Source organism: Bos indicus x Bos taurus, chromosome 9, assembly GCF_003369695.1.
Source record: "Bos indicus x Bos taurus breed Angus x Brahman F1 hybrid chromosome 9, Bos_hybrid_MaternalHap_v2.0, whole genome shotgun sequence".
NCBI classification, from domain to species: domain Eukaryota; kingdom Metazoa; phylum Chordata; class Mammalia; order Artiodactyla; family Bovidae; genus Bos; species Bos indicus x Bos taurus.
This window is the reverse complement of record NC_040084.1, coordinates 83,652,700-83,672,028: the sequence shown is the minus strand read 5'-3', so window position 1 is coordinate 83,672,028 and position 19,329 is coordinate 83,652,700. Positions and strand designations below refer to the sequence as shown.

The 19,329-nt window shown below is 38.5% G+C and overlaps 1 protein-coding gene across 3 annotated transcripts in view; it reads right to left on the bottom strand.

Annotated features, from left to right (window-relative positions):
* Positions 1-19,329, bottom strand: part of GRM1 (glutamate metabotropic receptor 1) — a 417,414-nt gene that overhangs the window by 32,158 nt on the left and 365,927 nt on the right. For all 3 annotated transcript variants that reach the window (XM_027551773.1, XM_027551775.1, XM_027551774.1), the window contains exons 7-8: positions 19,030-19,156; positions 2,702-3,632 (exon numbers count right to left, since the gene is read on the bottom strand). In XM_027551773.1, coding sequence (XP_027407574.1) covers positions 2,702-3,632; positions 19,030-19,156 — 1,058 coding nt within the window. The remainder of the gene's footprint in view (positions 1-2,701; positions 3,633-19,029; positions 19,157-19,329) is intronic.

Here is a 19,329-nt window from a genome sequence, read left to right as displayed (position 1 = left end):
AGAGTTTTCAGCCCCTTGCTTCAGTTGGCAAAACTCTGCTAGATTTTTGTTGCTGTAGAAAATATTAGATTGTTTGTGGTTTTTGCAACTTTGGAGACAAACCAGGCAATCATAAAGCAGCAATAAAAAGGTAAAAACAGGCCCTGAGATTATTGTTGTATTTTAAAAGTACAGTCTCATAGAGAGTTACAAGAGAAGTAACAGCAGAGTAAGTGAGAAAAATAAGTAAATAAATGGTTGCTTTCCATGGAAATTTAACCTCAAATACCCTCTGTGGGTCAGCTCAGCTGTGTGATGCCCTTTTGAGGAGCTACCAATTGTACAAAGAAAGCTGCATATTAGAATTACTAATCAGAAGTATTATTTCTTATTGTCAGAATCTAATAACATGTGATAAATAAAAGATAGCCAATAGTTGAGCAATGCATTAAGTGCTGAAAGCAGTGCTTCCTAGACAACCAGCCCAATTTAGACCAAGGTGATTTTTCTCTCAAAAGTGTGATTCCAATGAAATTAATTTCTAAATTCTTAATAATGCTGGGAATATTCTCAACTCTTAATGAAAGCAGTTCCAGGTGTGAGAAGGTAATCAGAATAAGCACAATAGCCGGGGACTGTATACATGGTAAGCTAACTTCACTTTATCCCAGCAGTGAAGCAATGTGTACTAAGGATTAGTCACTGCTCTCTTGGACAGATGCCCATATCTGTCTCTCACAGAATCACTGAGAGAGCTGTCAAAATGCATAATCCTGAGTACCAGCAAAAGATATCTTGATTACATAGGTTCCCTCTTTCCATTAAATGGTTAGAAGAACAGTTTTCAGAAATGACTCATGACCAAAAATCATAAGAAAACTTCTGAAGAACCGTAACGAAGGCAGTTAGAAAACATGGAGCTGAGTAATGGTAGATGGTGGAATGAAACACTCAGAAAGCCATTTGGGGTGCAACAGAAGTCTCTCAGTCTTCACAAACATTCGGGTTTAAAGAGTGTTTTCTCCCTTCTTTTCATTTTGTTCCCTCTCATTCCTTCCATCTAAATGATAATTGTCATGATGCCATTGTACATCTGGACTCTGTAGCTATGGTCTGGTTTTCGTTTTTTTTTTTCTTTTTTCATTTCACAGCACTGTTGTTTTGCTTTCATGCTCACTGGAACTGAGGGGATGTTGGTTAGAATGAAAAATCAGGGCAATGGAAGAAAACAAATAAGTGGCTTTAATAATCAGAATTTCATGAAGAAGTAGATGTAAACTATTGACTTCATCCTTAACACTGAGAAAAATTAGGGATACTTTATTTGAAGTAATAATAAAACTTGATGGACTTCAAACATATTTATTTCCTCGAGACTCCCTCATCTGAGCCTCAAACCAATTATATGGTTTCTGTAAAAGAGACCCATGGTGCTGCTTTGCAAGCAAAGGTGTAAAACCCAGAAATTTAAGGCATGTAGATTTTTTGACATATGTTATGAAGAGAAATTTCATGCCAGTTAAGGCCTAGGCAAAGAATAGCTAACTAAATGGAATTTACTTAAGAGTCACACAAATTCACAGTGGTTTGATGTCCTCACTTAACAAAAGGAGGAAAATAACACCCATTCCTCTTACCTGGCTGACTTATTCAAGTGCACAGAATATTTCTAAAACAATTACATAACTATTACTATTAAAAGCCTTCACTTTCATAGGATTGTTTCAAAAAGTAAAATTAATACTGCTACTGGGGGAAATAGTTTCATTTTTGGAAAATTAAATTACTGTTAGAACTTCAAGCATTCATGTTATTTTAAATGTTGTAAATGTGACATGAAATCTGTTTTCATGGGTCTCAGAATGAGATGACACATGCAAATTTTAGCATATGCTTCCCTGCAAAACAGAGTCAGGAAAAATACAGGAATGTGTGTATTATATAAACTACTCAGAAAAATTACCAAAATAGAAATAAGCTGGACTTTGATGTTCACATTGACTCTCAAGTTTGAGCTCTTTACCTTAATCTGGTTTCTTGTTTCATTTGGTGCTTGATGGCTAGAAATCATTCTGATCATAACCTTATAGTAGAGATAGGTCAATTCATGTGTAGCATTATGAAGTTTATAGTATACATGAATAAAGAAGAGGCGCCTGGTAAGATAGTTGCATAAGGGAACTTATTTCAGGATATATTTGGTGCTTAACTAAACTCAAATTTTGAAATAGGCCAGTTCCCCCAGGTGCTAAATTTCTTCCTTCTCCATCCCAGGTGAGTATGGCTCAAAAGTGATAAAAAAGTAAATCAGAAACTATCTCAACCATAATCTAAACTAGAAATTAGAACTAGAGATTGCATCTCTGCCCAGACCCCAGAGATGTACTGATACTCCACAGAAGATGGACCCATACGAAAGGAAAACATTAGAGGCAGAACAGAAGCTGTAGATTCCAGGTAAGAGTGAATATGCGCTCAGCTGGTTGTTGCTTCACACTCCTTGCTCTTTCAAAGAAATAAAAACACTGAAGACCTTTAGTACTAACACATTCCTACTGCAACAGAATGTGAGATTTGGATAAAAAAAGAAAAGATTAAGAAAGGACATGGAAAATATTGGGGGAATGGAAGAACATGCTTTAGTCAAATAGAAGAAAATAGAAAGAGAGAGGGAGAGACAGAGAGAGAAATAGAAAAGGCAAACCCAGGCCAGACAACTCACTTGGCATTCCCTGCCCCTGGTTTCTTTCTTCGGAAAATGCTGAGTAAAGTGTTGGAGCGGCAGGGCAGCTTGCCATCGCCAACATGCATGCGGACCACGTCCGAGGTGGTGAAGGCACTGCGGACATTCCTCTCAGGTTTGGCAATAATGATGTACATCTTGGGGGTGAACATGCACCCCAGGGCCACCGTTACACTGAGGCTCACTGCGAAGCAGGTAGTAATGATCTTGTAGTTGCTCCCAAAGTAAATGGGCACGAAAGCCAGCCAGATGATGCAGGTGGTGTACATGGTGAAGGCAATGTATTTGGCCTCGTTGAAGTTGGCGGGCACATTGCGGGTCTTGAAGGCATAGTAGGTACAGCTCATGATGAGGAGCCCATTGTAGCCCAAAGGGGCCACCACCCCCAGGTTGCTGGTATTGCAGATAAGGTAGACTTCTTTGATGCTCGGGTAGGACAGGATGGGCATGGGAGGCTCCATGATGATCAGGGTTATCACCAAGGTTAGCTGCACGCTGATCAGAATTGAGGCAATGATCACCTGGGCCCAGGCGCTCATAAACCTGGGCTTCCGGGTACAGATCTTCTTCTTGCTGCCAGCCAAGATGCGTGCGATGCGGTTGGTTTTGGTCACTAAAGCGGAGTAGCACATGGCAGAAGAGAGGCCGACCAGGAGACGCTGCAGGTAGCAGGAGGTGGTAGTGGGCTTGGCAATCAGGGTGAAAGGACACACGTAACCAAGGAAGATGCCAGCTAGGATGATGTAGCAGAGCTCCCGGCTGGAGGATTTGACCACAGGCGTGTCTCGGTATAGCACGAAGATCAGGGTGACAAACATGGTGACAAGGATGCCCAAGCAGGAAAAGACGATGGCTATGATGGACTCTATGTTGCTCCACTCAAGGTAGCGGACAGGAATGGGTTCACATCCTGCGATGAGAAAGATAGTTTTAAAATGAATCCAAGATTTTGCTCATCAGTAACAACAGTGCTTACTGGTTGCAGGGGCATAGCTATATTCACAGCTTCCATGATGTATGGTGTTTACTTCCTTTTTAAAAATGCCTCCTATCACACAAATAAAGATATACCATTGTTTTCTCTGGACAGTCATGCTCCCAGATCTAATCTCATCTCAAGCCTAATGTGACATATTTTAGCCTATAAAAATAGTCTTTTCTTAAAGTGTTATAAGTGGATGCTGCTTTGCGGATGGAACTCAGTTCTACACTTTCAGAAAATGAAAGAGAAAAATGGAAACTAAACTGCGTTTCCATTGAAAGTTAGATGGTCACAGTGTAACAGAATAAGTTAATAAGAAATAAACTGACACGTTTTTTATTTTTATGTAGCCATTGTTCAGCGACAAATCCAGCTCATAGACACAAGTCCAGCTCATTAGAAAAGCATTTTCTTTCTTTCTTTCTTGCCAGCCAGAAAGCTGTTTTAAACATAAATTTCATTTGAATTCCTTAGAAGACTCTGTTTTCTCTTATTTGCCACACAGTATATTACTCACTTTAAGTTACTTACTTTAGGTCTTAGTGTCTCACCCCTTTAGTTATGTATGATCTGTGTGTGCCATCTGAGGGCCTTGACTTACCAGTCTCTAGTAGACTAAGGAAGGATGAAATCTCCCTCACCCACCTCTTGAAAGGAGAGACAGCCCTGTTTCTAAATGCCTGGCTTATCTTTTCCTTCCAGAATAAAGTCTGTTTTGTATTTCACAGAGACAAAAACATTTGTCAAGTCTTGGCAAAAACCCTTTCACACGGTTTTGTGTTTGGTCTGGGCCGTTATTTCCCAAATTGTGAGAATGAAAACATGTATTTCCATAAATTTAGGAAAAGATGCATTGTTCTAAAGCCATGAGAGCAAGGAACCACCAGAACCCGTTTTAAATCTGTTCAGCCATTCAACGAGCGCTGCCGTCAGTGAACACAGCTTTTGCATGTTAACCAGTCAGTGTCAGTCCTGGCTTCTGATAATCACTTGATCAGGAACAGCCTCATTTTAACACACAACTGCCGACCACTCGCAAGCACACACTCCTGGCTGACCAGAGTGGCCTCCCTCTTTTGTGTGTCAGGCGTTCGTCTGATCAAAGTCTTAGCTCTTCCTGGAAGAACTCCTCCTTCCAAAATAAGTCACATTTTAACTCTAAATCTTTCTGTTTCCTTGATAACATTTAGAAAGATGATTTGATAGAATAATAATGACCATTTTGGGGCACACAAGCAATAAATTAAAATATTTAAGAACAGCTTGGGGAAGCAAATGGCAATTCACTTCAATATTCCTGCCTTGGAAATCCCATGGACAGAGGAGTCTGGTGGGCTACAGTCCATGGGGCCACAAAAGAGTCAGACACGACTTAGTGACTAAGCAACAACAGTAGATGAATTAGGAGATAAAATACTTAATAGTCAATATGGTAAGCCCCCTACATATGAACACGTTCTGTTCTGAGAGCATGTTTGTAAGTTCAATTTGTTCATAAGTCTAATAAAGTTAGCCTAGGTACCCAACAATCATAATCGGCTATATACCACTGCTCTTACACTTGCTTCTGGACATCCTGGACTTGAAATAGAGATACTATACTACTGTACTCTATACAACACTGTATATACTACTGTACTCTATACAACACTGTGTATACTACTGTACTCTACACAACACTGCAGTACAGCACGCAAAGCACAGCCACTCGCACACGATGCACTCTGACAGTGCATGCCAGATACCAGGACTAACTTACACGATTGGACGCGTGAATACACGTTCGCATCGTTGAAGGTTCAAAACTTGAAGGTTGGTATGTAGGGGACTTACTGTATTCAGCTCTTCTAATTGGCATTCTGAGGCTACTAAATAAAATTCAAATTCCAATGGAGTCTTTGTCAAGGCCTTTGTGACATTCCAAAAGCTACTCTTTTTGCATTTCTCTCTTTTTAACACAACCTGGTTTTATAAATGAGATATTCTATCTTTAGAGTTTTTATTAGCAAAGAATACTGCATTTAAAGTTTTTAGAACATAAGTCAGATCCACTGAAGTCGAATGAAAACCCTGGTCTAGAGCCAAATTGAGAGATATAATTAATGATTTTCCTAAACTTCAGGGGTACAAGCAAAATATTTTGGGCAGAATTCAGAATTTTTATTAGACACTTATTGTCCTGAATTGCAGATATGTACCAATTAACTCAATTAATTGTTAGCCTTATGTGGCAAAATATTTTTAAAGGAGTGGATTAGAAAAGGGAAGATTTAAATAACTCAGTGGTGTAAAATTTTTAAATAGAAAATATATTACATAAGAAAATTTCAGAAGTTTTTCTTTCACTAAAAGATTCAAAACAAAGATGAAAGATAGATTTTAGGAAACCCTCAAACAATTATGGGATAGATTCAAAACTGATGTAACAAGGACTATATCCTCTGTGCAAATGGGCTCAGATCTGAATTAGGAGAATCAAACATAAAATGAAATGTTAAAATTAAAAATTACCAAGTTACACAATATCTAATATTTGACCAGACATTTTCAGATAGACTTTAAAAGTAAATAAGCTAGAAATCAATATAATAATGGATCCTTAGTTAAAACAATTAAAAGGGCCTCTATTCTCTGTGATTTGGGAAGCTATAGATAAGAAAAGGGCTTCCCAGGTGGCACTAGTCATAAAGAACTGGCTTGCCAGTGCAGGAGATGTAAGAGATGTGAGTTCGATCCCTGGGTTGGGAAGATCCCCTGGAGGAAGGCGTGGCAACCCACTCCAGTATTTTTGCCTGCAGAATACCATGAACAGAGAGCCTGGCAAGCTACTGTCCATAGGGTTGCAAAGAATCGGGCATGACTGAAGTGACTTAGCATGTAGCATGCAGATAAAAAAGCACACAGATATCACAAATAAAGGTGTCATTTAAAAAATCATCACCCCAACCTACAGCCTGTTATACAGAGTGAAGTAAGTCAAAAAGAGAAAAACAAATATCATATATTAATGCATATATATGCTTCCCTGGTGGCTCAGTGGTAAAGAATCTACTTGCCAAGCAGGAGACCTGGGTTCAGTCCCTGGGTAGAGAAGATTTTCTGGAGAGGGCAATGCCAACCCACTTCAGTATTCTTCTCTGGGAAATTCCATAGACAGAGGAGTCTTGTGGGCTACAAGCCATGGGGTCTCAAAAAAGTTAGACATGACTTAGTGACTAAACAACAACGATGTATATATATAGGGAGTCTAGAAAAATGGTGCTGATGAACATATTTGCAGGGCAGAAATAGAGATGCAGACATAGAGAACAGATTTGTGGACACAGCAGGGGAAGGAGCGGAGGGGACGAATTGAGGGAGTGGCACTGAAACATATACATTACCACGTGTAAAACAGATAGTTAGTGGGAAGCTGCTTATATAACAAAGGGAGCCCAGCCCAGTGCTCTGTGATATCTGGAGGGGTGGGAGGGAGGCTCCAGAGGGAGAAGACACATGTATACATACGGATGATGAAGAAACCAACACAACATTGTAAAGCAATTAACCTCCAATTAAAAAAAAAAAGAATCATCACCTCATATTAGTAAAGCTCAGGACAACTGCCTAAAATCTGTCCAGTGACTTAACTCTGGAAAAGACACTGGCGCCCACGAAGTCCCTGTGTGTCCTCTGAACTCGCAGAGGAAATAATATTTCTTTGTTATTGATATAGATGCCTTTAATGTCTACCAATAATTTCACTATTAATAGAACATAAAATACCTTGGTTTAATAAAATAGTGAAAATATTATGCACCAACATATAACTGGGACTTTAAGACTATTATCATAAGAATACATTATTCTTGGTGACACAAAAACCCACAATTCTAACATGTAGGGTTTACTGTCAGACAAGATGTGCTACAGTTGTAGCACATGGTCAAGTTATAGTTGACTTAATCATGAAAATACCTGTTCAATTCAGTTCAGTTGCTCAGTCGTGTCCGACTCTTTATGACCCCATGAATCACAGCACGCCAGGCCTCCCTGTCCATCACCAACTCCCTGAGTTCACCCAAACTCATGTGCATTGAGTTGGTGATGCCATCTAGCCATCTCATCCTCTGCTATCTTCTTCTCCTCCTGCCCCCAATCCCGCCCAGCGTCAGGGTCTTTTCCAATGAGTCAAATCTTCACATGAGGTGGCCAAAGTATTGGAGTTTCAGCCTCAGTATCAGTCCTTCGAATGAACACCCACCACTGGTCTCCTTTAGGATGGACTGGTTGGATTTCCTAACAGTCCAGGGGACTTGCAAGAGTCTTCTCTAATACCACAGTTCAAAACCATCAATTCTTCAGCACTCAGCTTTCTTCACAGTCCAACTCTCACATCCATACATGACCACTGGAAAAACCATAGCCTTGACTAGATGGACCTTGGTTGGCAAAGTAATATCTCTGCTTTTTAATATGCCATTTAGGTTGGTCATAACTTTCCTTCCAAGGAGTAAACATCTTTTCATTTTATGGCTGCAATCACCATGTGCAGTGATTTTGGAGCCCCAAAAAATCAAGTCTGACACTGTTTCCCCATCTATTTCCCATGAAGTGATGGGACCAGATGCCATGATCTTTGGTTTCTAAATGTTGAGCTTTAAGCCAACTTTTTCACTCTCCTCTTTCCCTTTCACTCTCCTTTTCCCTTTCACTCAAGAGGCTTTTGAGTTCCTCTTCACTTTCTGCCATAAGGGTGGTGTCATCTGCATATCTGAGGTTATTGATATTTCTCCCAGAAATCTTGATTCTAGCTTGTGCTTCTTCCAGCCCAGCATTTCTCATGATGTACTCTGCATATAAGTCAAATAAGCAGGGTGACAATATACAGCCTTGATGTACTCCTTTTCCTTTTTGGGACCAGTCTGTTGTTCCATGTCTAGTTCTAACTATTGCTTCCTGACCTGTATATAGGTTTCTCAAGAGGAAGGTTAGGTGGTCTGGTATTCCCATCTCTTTCAGAATTTTCCACAGTTTATTGTGATCCACACAGTCAAAGGCTTTGGCATAGTCAATAAAGCAGAAATAGATGGTTTTCTGGAACTCTCTTGCTTTTTCCATGATCCAGCAGATGTTGGCAATTTGATCTCTGGTTCCTCTGCCTTTCCTAAAATCAGCTTGAACAAATACCTGTACTATGTATAATTAAATACATTATCCAAGTAATGCCTTGTGTCCTAGAATTCCTATGGAGAAAATACTCCACAAAAATAGGAAGATGAATTGAAACAGAGCACATAAGCATGCAGATTATCATAGGTAGCTAGATCACCACAAATCTTTAATTTTTCTATAAATATGAAAATGCTACACCATGATCTAGATGTATTAACAGTATGAAAGAAAGAAAAGTGAAAGTTAAAAAGTGAAATGTTAGTCTCTCAGTCAAGTCTGACTCCTTGCAGACCCTATGGACTGTAACAACCAGGCTCCTCTGTCTACGGAATTCTCCAGGCAAGAATACTAGAGTGGGTTGCCATTCCCTTCTCCAAGGGTTCGTCCCAACCCAGGGATCAAACCCAGACTTCCTACACTGCAGGCAGATTCTTTACCTTCTGAGCCACTGAGTAAATGAAATTAACAGTATGGCAATATCAAATAATTATTGTTCATTGTGGTAGGTAGCTTCTAAGATGATTCAGATTGATCCCTGCATCCTGGGATTCATGTCTATGTATAATGCCCTCTCCTTGAGTGTGAACTAGGCCTATGACTTGCTTCTCTTCCATAGAATATAGCAAAGTTGATAGGATATCTCTCCCATGATTAAGCTATATAAGATAACAATCTTCATCTTGTAGCAGACTCTCCTGCTGGCTCTGATGAAACAACTCCTATTTTGCTAATGTCCACATGGCAAGGAACTGAGAGCAGTCCTCATCCCCAATCCCTGGCAAAACAAACAAACAAAACTGAAGCCCTAAATTCAAGTCTTTGATGATTGTATTCTGCCAATAACTAGCTTAAGGGAATTTGGAAGTGCACCCTTCCACAATCAAGCCTCCAGACTAGACCCCATCCATAGCTGATACTTCGGTTTTTAGATTTATGAGAGATGAAGCAGAGAACTCAGCTAAACTTTGCCCATATTTCTGACCCACAGAAACTGAGAGATAATAAATGGGTATCATTGTAAGCCATGAAATTAAAAGACGCTTACTCCTTGGAAGGAAAGTTATGTCCAACCCAGATAGCATATTCAAAAGCAGAGACATTACTTTGCCAACAAAGATTCAGCAGTCAAGGCTATGGTTTTTCCTGTGGTCATGTATGGCTGTGAGAGTTGGACTGTGAAGAAGGCTGAGCGCTGAAGAATTGATGCTTTTGAACTGTGGTGTTGGAGAAGACTCTTGAGAGTCCCTTGGACTGCAAGGAGATCCAACCAGTCCATTCTGAAGGAGGTCAGCCCTGGGTGTTCATTGGAAGGAATGATGCTAAAGCTGAAATGCCAGTACTTTGGCCACCTCATGCGAAGAGTTGACTCATTGGAAAAGACTCTGACGCTGGGAGGAATTGGGGCAGGAGGAGAAGGGGACGACAGAGGATGAGATGGCTGGATGGCATCACTGACTCGATGGACGTGAGTCTGAGTGAATGCTGGGAGTTGGTGATGGACAGGGAGGCCTGGCGTGCTGCGATTCATGGGGTCGCAAAGAGTCAGACATGACTGAGCGACTGAACTGAACTGAACTGATCATTGTAAGCTACTAAGTTTGGAGGTAATTTCATTGGAAAAGACCCTGATGCTGGGAGGGATTGGGGGCAGGAGGAGAAGGGGATGACAGAGGATGAGATGGCTGGATCGCATCATTGACTTGATGCACATGAGTTAGGGTGAACTCAGGGAATTGGTGATGGACAGGGAGGCCTGGCGTGCTGTGATTCATGGGGTCGCAAAGAGTCAGACATGACTGAGCAACTGAACTGAACTGAACTGAACTGAACTGAATTTGTTACCCAGCAATAGATCATGAATTTACCTTTTAAAGCCAACCTCTTAATTTCATAGCCAATGGTTAGTCTCTTTGCCTAAGGATAGTTTCAGGCATAAACTAAGTTAGTCAAAATATCTTAGGTTTTGTACAAGGTCTTTAAGTCCTTGTACCATGTGTAATAAATCCCTATTATTAACTGAAATTGTCCAACAGTTTCTGCTAATTAGCTAGTTATGAACTGTTGCTAATTCTTCCCATATTACTATTCACTGATGTAATAAGTGAGCATAATTAAGCTCTATAACCAAAGGAGGAGAATCTCAAGATTGTGTTTATGTTATTCAAGGAGTGTCCTTGTCGAATAGAATTTTGAATACCCAGTACTAAATATTAACATTGTTTCACCATAAGTCTAAAACTAAAAAGAAAACCACTAAGTTTAATACATAAGTAGTCCAGCCAGTATTATAAAATGAAATACTCTTCCACAAGATAAATATTTTTAATAATTGAATTTTGGCTTCTCTGTATCCTATCAAATTTTAAAAGAAAAGAGGCATATATTAAGCTAATAACTGGTGTGATTTCAGAATAATCCATTTATTTAATACTATAAAGACACGTTTTAAAAAGTCTTTAAATAATATAAAAACACATTTTCAAAAGTTTTCAGTTTTTTTTGAATAAATAATAATATCTTGATGTGTTGATGTTATATAAAATAATTGCTGCCATAGAAGTTCAGACCTGTAGCATTAAAAAAGGTACTCTAAAGGCTAATACTAGTACTGTAAAATATAATATAAATATTTTAGAGATGATTATACTATACAGACTATTCTAAGAGTCCTTACACAAGTCTCATATAAAGCAATAATGAATAGTATATTAATGACAACAAAACAGGACAAACAAGTGCATTACCTCACACATGTGGACAGGATGGATATTTTGTGTACTAGAGAAGTTCAGGAATTCAGTTATAGGAACACAAAATCTAGCCAGCAAAGAAATTCTCAAAAGAAATGCCAGATCTATAACGATATTATCTGGCAAAGCCAGAATGGCTGTCTGGCAGCACCACATGAAGTATCCAATAGACACTAGATAAAATTCTGATGGAAAAAAAAATTAAAGAATTCATTTCAGTAGAAACAAATTGGCCACAAAATTAAACACTAATGGGAAAACACTTCCAGGATAGCAGATGCAGCCAGTTCATGCTTCATTTGTAATTAAATTAATCTGGGAAAACTGTAAAGGTGGGGACACTGACTGACACAATTGTAAAAGAATCCTGTGAGTAACTCCAAATGCATTGCCTGCAGTTATCTTCTTCTGTGGTTTATAAATATGTATTCGTTTAAACAGTGTGAATATTTTCTGAAGCATTCCCATGTTGACAAACCACAACACTTATAATGACTAAAATATGATCAGACTTGTAGTCTTAGCAAGCATGTTCCAATTTACCAATCTAGGGATATGAAAATGTTTCATTGGAACACTTATTCATGAATTTAAGTTATATGAAACTGTCCTCATTCTCAAACTTTTGGACAAATAAAAGGGAACCCTAATACTGCTGGAAGTTGCATTCTTAAGTGATTTTAACCTGAGGATTTTCAGAGCACCTCCAGAAGCCAAAGGCTCATGGAAGCTAATGAGCTAATGTAACAACTTTGAAGCAACATGATCATTACACAGGGTCTTCTGTGCAGGATTATCTTCATATTCCTACATGTAGCATACTCTTTTTTTCTCTTGCTTATTCATACTTTTCTTCTTGACTGATTAAAATCTATACAATTTTTGTCCTTAATGTTCTCCTTACTGGTAATAAGTACTTGTCTAAATCTAGGTTTTATTAGAGACGATCATACTCTAACTCAATAATCCAAGTACTATTGTTAACTACAGTATTAGGATAATCTTTGCATATGTAAATATTTCACAAGTTCAAATACTTGGAAAGATTCAGAAGACTCACAGAACATGCTCATGTAATGTCTTCAAAGGCAAAAGGAAAAGTACGGTGAGAAAAGGACAGTGCAGGTTAGCAGCCAGGGACTGAGGTATCCAGGTACCCCTGGAGGTTGGGTAACTCTCCTCCTTAAACCTCAAAACAGGGCAAATAAGTACATTACCTCACATATGTGGACGTGATGGCTATTTTGTGTAATTCTCTCAAGATATCAAAACTAGTACTTCTCAAATTTAAGATGGGCTCATTTCAACAAGGGCATGATTTATCAGTGGATTGAGCTACCAAAATCTGCACAATGAACACTGATTTTGAGACAGCACAAAATAGAAACTCATAGCTCTTTCATAGCCCTCAAGTTGTACAGCCAAGTCGACCTGTCCAATAAAATATGCATCAGTAAATGAAGTAACTTTGGTTGTCGCTAGTGGAGTTTCAAACTTTAAACCGCATATCATAAATCCTAGCCCCTTTAATGTAACCAGTTTAAAGTTTAAAACTCCACTGGCCTGGAGAAGGAGATGGCAACCCACTCCAGTATTCTTGCCTGGAGAATTCCATGAACAGAGAAGCCTGGCAAGCTACAGTCCATGGGGTTGCAAAGAGTTGGATACAACTGAGAAACTAACACATACACATTAATGTAACCAGAAACTAAAGACTGACACTCAGCCATCTCCATAGGTAATCAGTCTTCCAAGTCTAGCAGTAAGTTAAGCCAACCTTACCCAGTGTACTATACACAAATGAAGAAAACCATCCTTCTGGTAGAAGTCTAAGTATTCTTGTGTTGCAACAGTAGCAGTTTGTCATAATACCCCAAAGCAGTATACCTACCGCACCATTCAGTCAGTTCAGTTTAGTCACTCAGTCGTGTCTGACTCTTTACGACCCCATGAACCACAGCACGCCAGACCTCCCTGTCCATCACCAACTCCTGGAGTCCACCCAAACCCATGTCCGTTGAGTTGGTGATGCTATCCAACTTTCTCATCCTCTGTCGTCCCTTTCTCCTCCTGCCCTCAATCTTTCCCAGCACCAGGGTCTTTTCAAATGAGTCAGCTCTTTGCATCAGGTGGCCAAAGTATTGGAGTTTCAGCTTCAACATTAGTCCTTCCAATGAACACCCAGAACTGATCTCCTTTAGGGTGGACTGGTTGGATCTCCTTGCAGTCCAAGGGACTCTCAAGAGTCTTCTCCAACACTACAGTTCAAAAGCATCAATTCTTAGGTGCTCAGCATGATTAAGATTGCTTTATCCCTTTTAAAGATCCTAGATTCTTTTTTCCTATGTGAAAAGCAAGATTTTCAATGCCAATACAGGACCACCCAAACAGTATCACATAGGGATTGGGATTGACAAGTTACATTTTGTATAAGCTTCTTAAAAGTTGTTTTTTCTTCTTTCCTTTCCTTTCTTTTTTTTTTTCTATTTTTTAAGACATCCTAAATTTGAGAAGGGCTAGCTTCGATACTTTGTGGGAATTAGACAAAATATGCATTGTCCATATACGTCATGTGATGTAATGTACTTTCTTTATCCTGTTTTTTTTTAAAGAGAAGGGTTTCCCAACCTCCATTGTTTAGTAATTCCAAGACTAGAAGGGGTGGTGGTTAAATTCAATCAGTGGTTTAGAGTGAGTGCCCTGAGCCTACCTGACACCCACAAGGAGAAGACTTTAACAGTGAGCTGTGCATACTATAATTAAACACTGAGAACTTAAGGACCTGGCAGTGTTCATGGTCGGAGTTACCCCAGACAAGTCAGTTTCCTTCCAGCAGACTACAAGTTACTGAGCAAAATCCAAGAGAAGTGGTAATAACTGTAATCTGAGGACAAGGGTTAACTTCTAATTTTCGAACTAAATATTGGCTCACTTATAACATCCAAATGCATTAGAGGAGGTTAAAATTTAATATCTGAATTCTTTCCAATTAATATGAAACAAGAAACAAAGATAGGCCACAGTTATTTCACCTAAAGTGTGCTGGGACATTTAATAACATTCACAATACTGCTTCACAATTGCATAAGGCTTCATTGAAATGCTTTCTCTAATATTATTACATTAATACAAATTACCTAAAAGGGGAATTCTATTTATTATTCAATCTTTAAGCTCAAATATCCCTTCCTCTTTCTCTTGCCAGGGAAAATATGATTGCTTTTTTCTCTCTACTCATATGAAATTTTGCACATAGTCTTGTTCCAGGACTTATAATTGTCTGCTTACATGTCTAGTTTTATATGAAGTTTGTCTTCTAGGATATAAACCTTGTCTTACTCACCCATATGTCCCAATATCTCAAAAAAATACCTGGCACAAAGAAGGTGGTTGTGTATAATACAAAAGTAAATAAATAAGTAGATAACCTGAGAGGTGGCTGCAACTGTTAAGTACGGAAAAATAGTTAAAAGTTAATTTTTTATAACAGTACTTCATATTTTTATTGTAAGATTTAGGGTAGTCTGACTTTATGAGGAATTATTTTACACTATTTGACTTTTTACAAGGAATAGAGCATCGGGTTTCTTATAATCAGTCCATAAATTGTTAAACTATTATCAAATTGTATATCATGGCAGAAGAAATCTCTGTTTATGTACCATAAGAAGTAAAGTGTGAAATTTATATGCTGAATTAAAATGTACATTTTCCCAGGAAGAAAACATGAGAAGCTTATTAACAGCTTCAGAAGACACTTTCTCTAAGAAATATACTTTTTTTTTTTCTTCATAGCCAAAAAGCAACATATCCTAATGAGAATAAAAACTCACTTGTTAACATACTTTTATTCATTAATTTTAGTCTTTGGAGCATATATGCAAAGTATCTCATAAAATTATTTTAAGCATATTTTTAATAAACTTCACCTTCAGTAAAAAGCACTATTTTCTCATTTTAACTAAAGTTCAGTCCAAAAAATCCACCCATGAAAATAAAACACTTACATAAAGACAATGTATATACTTCTCTTGGTATTTTACTGATTTTTGTTTTTCTCTGCCTGTGAGTCTTCTCTTTTCACAACTACTGCTATCATGGCAACAGTCAAAAACACATTGCCATGAACTGCACTCTTGCTCTGAGCCTGACATGGCACCCAGTAAGTGACAAATTAGACCTCATTTTCCATTAACGTGAAAGAGTGGAAGGGATGCAGAAACAATAGGTGCCAGTAAAACTAAATATAAATGAGGATGAGAGATGCATATTCTGAAAGATCTTAAACATAAGACTTGTGACATAATTTGGATATATAATCCAAATTTAGCCACTTTCCTGCTGTTACCAGATAAAGACAGAATGGGCTGTTGCTTGGCTCAACTTTTTTGAATGTTAGTGATTTTTACATATATGATGGGTGATAGTAGATTTACTTCTCTAGAAAGATATTTGCATTAAAATTATAAGTTGCATTTATAATTAAGGAGCATTTTTTTAAATTGTTGCTAATCTAGGATGGTCATCGCTTGGCAGTGGACAGACAATATATCCACAATGGAAGATCTCTAGGGGATAAAACAAATGACTTTGAGTTCCTTTATTATATTAGATCTTTAAAAAGTTTTTTTTTCTATTTTAATATTGGATAGAAGTTCTTTTCATGTATGAGAGAAGCTTCAATTAAAGGGAAGCTGAGACAGTAGGAAAAGTTGGGAAGCTCTGAAAATGTAGACAAGAGGAAAACTTGTGCCTCAAAGCCAGGACTTCTGACATTTAAGATTAATCTTAGAAAGGGGCTAGTTTTGTCTTTGATTCTCTTTCTTGCCAGCTGCGGTCTCAGTCAAAAAGCAGAGAGGACTGACTCTGAAGTCAAACCTAGTTTTCAAGCAAAAGAGTGATCTAAGGAGACTACTTTCTCAAGATAAACAAGACAGGAAGCACACACTGACTAAGAAGATCAGTTCTTGAAGATGTGAACCTGTGGGGGAGGAGGCTTGTGTCCAGAACAAGGTTGGAAAAGCTTCTTCAAGTCAGTCCAATGCATGCAACCATGAGATAAATGCAGAACGAAAGAAAGGGCTTTAGACCCAGAGACAAAAACCCTAGATTCTCGAGGTGATTCTTCTCCTAGTAACCATCTGTATTGACCTAGATGAACTTGGGTGAGTTCCTTCTTTCTAATTCTCTCAATAGAACAAACATTTATCAGGCAGCAATTATGTATGTTCAAGGCACCAGGCTGTGAGCCAGTTTCCCAAGGGATGGAACAGGGACTAGAATCTGATGGGTCCCGTCTCAGAATTAGTGAATGGGGATCTCTGCAGATGAGTAATTCCTGGGTGATTTTTAGGCATATTTGAAGTTGAAAACCAGCTTTCAGCAAGAGAATTAAAAAATGGGTGAGACAGAGTTTGTACCCTCAAAAACATTCTAATTTCTTTTCATTTTAAAATGGCCTTTGTACCAGGTGATTGCTAAAAGCTTTGATATTCAGTTTATTTTCTTTTTTTAATTTAAATTTATTTTAATTGGATGCTAATTACTTTACAATTTTGTGTTGGTTCTGCCACATTTTCTAACCGTATTAACATTTTACATGTCTCTTACTTTTAAAAAGTATAATTTTAACTATTGACCTTTTTCTACTCAGGCAGCCATTTTTGATGTCCTCTGAATAAGCCACACAATTTTTTAGTTTCAGAGTCTTATTTGGGAAGAAGTGAAAAAGTAAACAGCACTCGTGAATGTTACCCTAATGATTTTCAACAGCACCCAGGAAAGCGTGGGATCTGCAGTCAATGAACTAGGACCTGCTTCTAACTAGTTATGACCCTGGGCACACAAGTATGCCTCTCCAGGCCTTAGCTTTCATGTTCTAAAATGAGGGATTGTGTTATTCAGATGATAAGGTCTCTATGAACTCAAAGTTTCTATGGTTCTATCACTCTTAAATTTTTTGAACAACATCTGTGACACATGTGTCATCTGTAAGCTCATATCAGAGTTTTTGGAAATCAAAACTCATATGTACATGCTAAGTCGCTTCAGTCATTTTCAACTCTGTGGGACACTGTGGACTGTAGCCTGCCAGGCTCCTCTGTCCGTGTGATTCTCCAAGCAAGAATACTGGAGTGGGTTGCCATTTCTTCCTCCAGGGGATCTTCCCATCCCAGGGATTGAGCCTATGTCTCTTCTGTCTCCTGCATCGGTAGGCAGGTTCTTTACCACTAGCGCCATCTGGTAAGCCACAAAACTCACATACCTGAACATTACTCTTGGGAAGCTTATAAACTTGGGTAATCCATCCACAGGAATCCCACTGATTTTACGAGTAAATCATCTCCTGCATTCATTTATTCCTCTCTACTCCCGTGCAGCTGCTCTATTCATACCCTTTGAAATTCCTCATTTGGACCAACACAGGAGCTTTCTCACTTCTCTCTGTTTTCAGTTTAGGTTCACTATCCTTGTCCACACTGCCATCATGGTTATCTCTCTGAGACACCAATATCATGACATTATTCACCACTTTAAATGCTTCTGTGGTTCTCCTATGCTTAAAGCCCAAATCCAAACATTTAGAATAAGTTCTTAAGGAAGTTCCTTACCATTTGCTTCCAGTGTCCTCAACCAATCTCATTTCTGACCATATCTCTACCAGGCCCTTGTATTTACCAAACAACCCCATATAGTTGTTCCATGGTTTTCCCCAAAAGTACTACATGCTTTCCTGTTTCCCATGTTCTACTTTCTATCTGGATTTTTTTTTTTTTATCTCTGTGTCTGTCTAACAAACTTTACAACTACTGTAAAATTTGTCAGGCAGATAAGGAGATGAAAGAAATTCCAGATAGAGAGTAGAGCATGGGAAACATTTATTAAAATAGAGGCTTCCCAGGTGTCTCAGTGGTAAAGAATCTGCCTGCTAATGCAAGAGAGGCTGGGGACTCAGGCTCGATCCCTGGTCGGGAAGATCCCCTGGAGGAAGAAATGGCAACCCACTCCAGTATTCTTGCCTAGAGAATCCCATGGACAGAGGAGCCTGGTGGGCTACAGTCCATGGGGTCACAAAGAGTCAGTCATGACTGAATGACTAAACACACTATTAAAATAACTATTTTCTTTTATATTTTTACATGTTTCTTCCCTGATTATTTTCAGATAAAAATTATAAAAAGAAAAACAGGAACAACTGGTATACAAGAATACTCTTTGAATACACTTTTATTTATATTTAAATAAACTTTTAATATGGATGATGGAAAACTTTTAAGAGCTTTAAGTGTACCTTTGACATGAGCAGTAACAATGTAAATAAATATTGAAAAAGACGTGAGTTAATCACTCACATTTTACACAACAGGCACATTGCAGAGGCCAATGTTCGGGATAAGGTTGACAAGTGAGACAGTTCCTACCTGTCAGATCTGCATTGGGCCACCATCCCAAGTCACAAGCTTTGCAGGTGAATTCATCTTGCACATACTCATTCTCTTTGCAGGCAGTGCAAATCCAGCAGCAGCTGACTTCCCCTTTCCGTATGACCTATAACACAGGGATATTTCATATGCCTTAAATTTAGTTTCTCCAGACAGCCTTTCTTTTTTCAGATGAGGACTTGCTTTCATACTGTAATTTTTTTTTTTTTGAAGACTAACTTTCCAAAAAAATTGTACACATTGAGGAACCTCAAATACATGGATTGAAGTATACCTCAT